Below are 7,426 nucleotides of genomic sequence, written 5' to 3' on the forward strand. Positions count from 1 at the left end.
CAGAGCGACTTACAGGGGCAATTAAATAGGGATAATAAGAATTTACATTGTGATAGTATGTTTTCTTTCTTTAACTAGGCAAGTCCGTTAAGAACAAATTCTTATTTACAATGACGGCCTACACCGAAAACAAACCGGGACGACACTGGGACAATTGTGCGCCACCCTATGGGACTCCCAATCACGGCCTTGATGTGATGCAGGCTGGATTCGAATCAGGGGACTGTAGTGACGCCTCGTGCACTGAAATGCAGTGCCTTTAGACCGCTGCGTCACTCTGGAACCGGAGAGAAATAATGACGACTCAAAAACAAAATGTCACGTGTCCTCGGTTCTACCAGCAGAACTTCCCTTCCCCGTGTGAATGGGAGATTTCTGAAATAATACACTTCGACGGCAGGAAGACAACTGCCTACGATGAATTTTATTTTCCTCAATATGCTCGTAAAAAATATATATATTTTACGGGTCACTGATTAGAAATATTAAGCTATAGCCGACATGGTCTCTCCTAGCTAAGGTTTAACATACAGTCAAGACGACAGGGTCATAAACATAGAGCCCTAATAATACACCGAACGGAGAGATAAAATAACAAAACATATTTAGCCTTTACTTATCTACTCACACAGAAAAGCGCACTCGGTAAGCCTACATTAATTAGCCTTTACGTATCTACTCCCACAGAAAAGCGCACTCGGTAAGCCTACATTAATTAGCCTTTACGTATCTACTCCCACAGAAAAGCGCACTCGGTAAGCCTACATTAATTAGCCTTTACGTATCTACTCCCACAGAAAAGCGCACTCGGTAAGCCTACATTAATTAGCCTTTACGTATCTACTCCCACAGAAAAGCGCACTCGGTAAGCCTACATTAATTAGCCTTTACGTATCTACTCCCACAGAAAAGCGCACTCGGTAAGCCTACATTAATTAGCCTTTACGTATCTACTCCCACAGAAAAGCGCACTCGGTAAGCCTACATTAATTAGCCTTTACGTATCTACTCCCACAGAAAAGCGCACTCGGTAAGCCTACATTAATTAGCCTTTACTTATTAACTCCCACAGTTCATACAAAATTCATATTAACACTCGTATCATTTCTCTAGTGAAGACTTCTAATCTGTAAGGAATGCTATCAGCTAAATACCAGCGATAAATGATCAGGTTGGTTTGTGTCGATTATTAGCTGTTTATGGTCCCAGCTCTACAATATAACCAATTAACGCTTTACGCAGAGCTATACGCAGAGATAAACGGAGAGATATACGCAGAGATATACGCAGCGCATTTTTCGTCTACAATAAAATGGGCTCTAAGTTGTTGCTTATTTTTATTTTTTAACTATGATGATTTTAGAGTCCCTTTTTTTTAGAGTCTACATGTCAAGCAGCGTACTGCATTTTCCCGGTTAGCCAATAGGCGGTGGTGTATGTACAGTAGTAGATACAGACGGCTCTTCCTTTCCGCGTACAGCGCTGTGGAACGTAGAACCATACGAGACCCGCGAGGAGGAGGATGAGGACTGTGTTCTCTATCTCTTCCTGTATTTTCATTTGCCTCCTAATTGACCCAAATAAAGGCTCGTTCACTGAATGACTGGGGGGGGGGTCTCCCTGGCCCGGGTGGTGCACGCGTGCACGCAGGCACACACACGCGCGCCTGCAGCAGTAACTGAGGGGAGGCGAGAGGCGAGTCCCCGTCAGACAGAGTAATTCTCGGTTCCGTTCCAAATGGTACCCTATTCCTTTTATAGTGCTTACCTTTGACCAGGGTCTGTAGGGCTAGGGTCAAAAGTAGTGCACTGTGTAAGGGATAGAGTGCCATTTGCGACGGAAACCTCTCTCTCCTCTCCTGGAGTCATCCCATTTGATATTGTGGCTTGTCCAATCAGCGGATACCGCAGCTCGTCAACCGTTTGCCTTGACTCGCTTCTCCGCTGTAGGCTACAACCTCTCCGGTCTCTGCCCGGTGCTGTGCTGGCACCACGGAGCTCCAGGGCCGCCCTGGTAACGATTTCCACGTTTCGGTGAGGATTTATCATTTATAAACAGGGGAGAATGGAGAAACCCGGTTGAGATGGTGCTTTTAAGATCCGACCGGGACACACATCAACAACAACGAAAATAACTGTTTTGTTGTGCGGAGTAACAGAACACACGTGCTCGTCGTCAACTGTATTGAAGGTTTGGACGGACGCAGGAGGACCCGTCGTAATTGTTTAGTTTGAGTGGGCAAGGAAATGCATTTGTTTTTCATTTATAAACATCATGCACGACAAGGCGACAGACACTCAGGCTTCCACACCGTCAAAAGTCTCCTCGTTTTACATCGAAAATCTACTCGGCTCGAGGAAGAATGGAGAGTCAACGTATTTCAACCGACAGGTCCACAACAACAACAGCCAGTATAGTAGCAGGACCGCGGAGGAGAGTATGGAGCGGAATGAGATGGTCTACCCTAGCCGAGTCTTAGCGGGACACCCCAGCCAAGTGGCCGGTCAAGTAGCAGCCTGCTCCGGCCTTGGCGCCGAGGGTTCCCCCCGGAGAGACTCGCAGTTAGAACGGAACAGAGGAGCCGCAGCCGTTAACGTCAAACCACTCAGTCTCAAAAGGTCCAACAGTAAGTTGCCTATATCTTTATTTTATTGGATAAATTGTTGTGTTTAATTGTTTTTAACGGCATAATCGAATCTACTGTATGAGTTTCATTGTAAATAAAATGCCCCAAACAGCCATCGTTTAAATGTGACTGCATGGGCAATACAGTAATATGTCTGTATTCCGTTAGATACATATTCCTATAATTATATTTGACTGCATGATCGGAGCTGGTAGGATAGTCTATATTGTGTATATAAAAAAAACAGCTTCTCATTGCGATCGAAGGGTTTGAATGGCCCGGTTATATTAGGCTATAACTACACGAGGTTTTAGGCCTGTAGTCTACATCTAGGGCCAAGAACATCTCACTATAACCTTTATTTAATCAGTCCCATTGAGGTAAAAACAAAAACAACTATTTTTACCAGGGAGACCTGCCAAGGAGGTTTAACCACATGTCGCCGTGCATGTCGGCGAATCATGTTACGCCGACATGTGTTATATGTTACGTCTATATCGTGTGTCGTTATAGTCCTATCGCGCATCTTGACTAAGCCTATATCTCTAATTACGCACACTGCCTGTCACTATAGGTCGGATAGCAAATGGAACCCTATTCCTTATATAGTGCACTACTTTAGACCAGAGCCCTATTCCCTATATAGTGCACTACTTTAGACCAGAGCCCTATTCCCTATATAATGCAATACTTTAGACCAGAGTCCTATTCCCTATATAGTGCACTACTTTAGATCAGAGCCCTATTCCCTATATAGTGCACTACTTTAGACCAGAGTCCTATTCCCTATATAGTGCACTACTTTAGATCAGAGCCCTATTCCCTATATAGTGCACTACTTTAGACCAGAGCCCTATTCCCTATATAGTGCAATACTTTAGACCAGAGTCCTATTCCCTATATAGTGCACTACTTTAGATCAGAGCCCTATTCCCTATATAGTGCACTACTTTAGACCAGAGTCCTATTCCCTATATAGTGCACTACTTTAGATCAGAGCCCTATTCCCTATATAGTGCACTACTTTAGACCAGAGTCCTATTCCCTATATAGTGCACTACTTTAGATCAGAGCTCTATTCCCTATATAGTGCACTACTTTAGACCAGAGTCCTATTCCCTATATAGTGCACTACTTTAGATCAGAGCCCTATTCCCTATATAGTGCACTACTTTAGACCAGAGTCCTATTCCCTATATAGTGCACTACTTTAGATCAGAGCTCTATTCCCTATATAGTGCACTACTTTAGACCAGAGCCCTATTCCCTATATAGTGAACTACTAGTGACCAGAGCCCTATTCCCTATATAGTGCACTACTTTAGACCAGAGCCCTATTCCCTGTATAGTGCACTACTTTAGATCAGAGCTCTATTCCCTATATAGTGCACTACTTTAGACCAGAGCCCTATTCCCTATATAGTGCACTACTTTAGACCAGAGCCCTATTCCCTATATAGTGCACTACTTTAGACCAGAGCCCTATTCCCTATGTAGTACACTACTTTAGACCAGAGTCCTATTCCCTATATAGTGCACTACTTTATACCAGAGCCCCTATTCCCTATATAGTGCACTACTTTAGACCAGAGCCCTATTCCCTATATAGTGCACTACTTTAGACCAGAGCCCTATTCCCTATATAGTGCACTACTTTAGATCAGAGCTCTATTCCCTATATAGTGCACTACTTTAGACCAGAGCCCTATTCCCTATATAGTGCACTACTTTAGACCAGAGCCCTATTCCCTATATAGTGCACTACTTTAGACCAGAGCCCTATTCCCTATGTAGTACACTACTTTAGACCAGAGTCCTATTCCCTATATAGTGCACTACTTTAGACCAGAGCCCCTATTCCCTATATAGTGCACTACTTTAGACCAGGGCCCTATTCCCTATATAGTGCACTACTTTAGACCAGGGCCCTATTCCCTATATAGTGCACTACTTTAGACCAGGGCCCTATTCCCTATATAGTGCACTACTTTAGACCAGAGCCCTATTCCCTATGTAGTACACTACTTTAGACCAGAGTCCTATTCCCTATATAGTGCACTACTTTAGACCAGAGCCCCTATTCCCTATATAGTGCACTACTTTAGACCAGGGCCCTATTCCCTATATAGTGCACTACTTTAGACCAGGGCCCTATTCCCTATATAGTGCACTACTTTAGACCAGAGCCCAATGGGCCCCTATCAGCTCTATTTAAAAAAAATATATATAATAATGATCACCTTTATTTAACCAGGAAGGACAGTTGAGAACAAGTTCTCATTTACAACTGCGACCTGCCCTGTTACGTTAGACCAAACTCGGTGCCATATGGCCATAGGCCCTGGTTAAAAGTGGTGCACTATATATAGGGAATAGGGTGCCATATTGGGATTGTCTGGTCCTGTCTGGTCAGCCAGTCTAGTGATAGAGGGAAGTGTCCTCTGGTCCTGTCTGGTCAGCCTGTCTACTGATAGAGGGAAGTGTCCCGTGGTCCTGTCTGGTCAGCCCGTCTACTGATAGAGGGAAGTGACCTCTGGTACTGTCTGGTCAGCCAGTCTACTGGTAGAGGGAAGTGACCTCTGGAGGGTCAACGAGGCCCCCTGTTTGCTTCTCTTTCTCTCTCTCTTCCCTCCCTCTCTCTTTTCCCTCCTCTCTCTCTCTGCAGCCAATCCAAACTCATTAAAGGCTCAAGAGTGCAATTAGTTTGTCCGAGTGGATGACCCCAGGGAACAGGGGTCTTGGTCTCTTCAGAACAGCCGTACAGGCACAAGGTTAAATCCCATGGAGCCCTATTCCCTATACTTTGGAGTCCTATGGCCATGGTCTAAAATAATGCACTAGATAGGGAATAGGGCTCTGGTCACTAGTAGTTCACTAAATAGGGAATAGGGCTCTGGTCAGAAGTAGTTAATTATATAGTGAATAGGGCCCTAGGTCAGAAGTAGTTCATTATATAGTGAATAGGGCCCTAGGTCAGAAGTATTTCATTATATAGTGAATAGGGCCCTAGGTCAGAAGTAGTTCATTATATAGTGAATAGGGCCCTAGGTCAGAAGTAATTCATTATATAGTGAATAGGGCCCTAGGTCAGAAGTATTTCATTATATAGTGAATAGGGCCCTAGGTCAGACGTATTTCATTATATAGTGAATAGGGCCCTAGGTCAGAAGTAGTTCATTATATAGTGAATAGGGCCCTAGGTCAGAAGTAGTTCATTATATAGTGAATAGGGCCCTAGGTCAGAAGTAGTTCATTATATAGTGAATAGGGCCCTAGGTCAGAAGTAGTTCATTATATAGTGAATAGGGCCCTAGGTCAGAAGTAGTGCACTATTTAGGGAATAGGGCCCTAGGTCAAAAGTAGTGCACTATTTAGGGAATAGGGTGCCCGTTTTGAGCGCATTCTACTATTCAGAATGGGTAGGCCCTTGACCAGCTTGGTTATCTCTGCATCAGTTATCTCTCCATCATATAATCTCTCCATCAGTTCTCTCCATCATATTATCTCTCCGTCAGTTCTCTCCATCAGTTAACTCTCCACTGGATATCTCTCCATCAGTTCTCTCTCCATCAGTTAACTCTCCACTGGATATCTCTCCATCAGTTCTCTCTCCATCAGTTATCTTTCCATCAGTTATCTCTCCATCAGTTATCTCTGTACCAGTTATCTTTCCATTACTCTTTAAGCTCAAAGATTAACTATAGGTACAGGCCTATATTTTACCCCTTTGTTTTTATGGCCAACTTCTGTTCCTCACGAACAGCCTATTGAAATCGTTCAGACTTTGATGCCATGTGTCCATAATCGATTCACATTTAATTCATGTTGTATTTTTTTCCCCACAGATCCCAAAGAGGACAGTAGATGCTCAGATGACCGTTGCTGCTCCCACTCAGCCAGCGACCGAGACTCCGTTTCTCCCGCCGTGTCAGAAGAACCCACAGAAGGCAGCGACAACGACGAGACGCAGAACGCCTTTGACGATCAGTCGGACCCGGAAGCCCCTCTGGACCCGAGCTCTGTCCGGAAGAAGAAAACTAGAACCGTTTTCAGTCGGAGTCAGGTGTTTCAGTTGGAGTCGACGTTCGATATGAAACGGTACCTGAGCACTTCTGAACGGGCAGGTATCGCGGCCTCTCTCCAGCTAACGGAAACGCAGGTGAAAATCTGGTTCCAGAATCGACGGAACAAATGGAAGAGACAGATGGCCGCGGATCAAGAGACCGCAAACGTTTCCCACTCGTCCCAACGGATAGTCCGAGTTCCGATTCTATATCACGAAAGCTCCACGCCCTCGACGTTGGGTTTCAACGTCAACGTGTCCCAGGTGTCCCCGCGTTTGATGAGTTTCTCGAACCCTGTGAACTATCCCTTCTCCTCCTTTGCGCACTCCATGAGTTTACTACGCTCGCAAATTACCGGGTTGGTGTAAAGACCATTACGGAGCTTTCACTACTTTTTTTGTTCAGGTCACGTCATTAATTTATTAAATCGTGCAATAACAATAACTGCAATGGCCGCGGAAAACTATACAAGTAAAACAGTGAAGATATGGCCTTTTGACTTACAATTGATCGCGGTGTTGTTGTTTTTTTCAATGTTGTAATTGTACTACTTTACATATCTACTTTTATTATATTATCGCCACACTAGATAATGATAGTGTTTGTGCCGGTCCACATTGCTATGTGTTTTTTTTTCTCCACATTTATTTGTGCAAATACTTTTATATTCAAAGATAGTTTCTTACGTCAATTTTTTTCTCCACAATATAGCTCTAAATAAACGAATCACAAGATA

At 44.0% G+C, this 7,426-nt stretch overlaps 1 protein-coding gene across 1 annotated transcript; it reads left to right on the plus strand.

Annotated features, from left to right (window-relative positions):
• The first annotated feature begins 2,267 nt into the window (after positions 1-2,267).
• LOC139419735 (homeobox protein HMX1-like) lies at positions 2,268-7,058 on the plus strand. Its single transcript, XM_071169728.1, has 2 exons — positions 2,268-2,626; positions 6,472-7,058. The coding sequence occupies exons 1-2, from the start codon at positions 2,275-2,277 to the stop codon at positions 7,056-7,058; spliced, it is 939 nt and encodes a 312-aa protein (XP_071025829.1). The 5' UTR covers positions 2,268-2,274.
• Positions 7,059-7,426: the final 368 nt, after the last annotated feature.

Source organism: Oncorhynchus clarkii, chromosome 10 (assembly GCF_045791955.1).
Source record: "Oncorhynchus clarkii lewisi isolate Uvic-CL-2024 chromosome 10, UVic_Ocla_1.0, whole genome shotgun sequence".
NCBI lineage: Eukaryota > Metazoa > Chordata > Actinopteri > Salmoniformes > Salmonidae > Oncorhynchus > Oncorhynchus clarkii.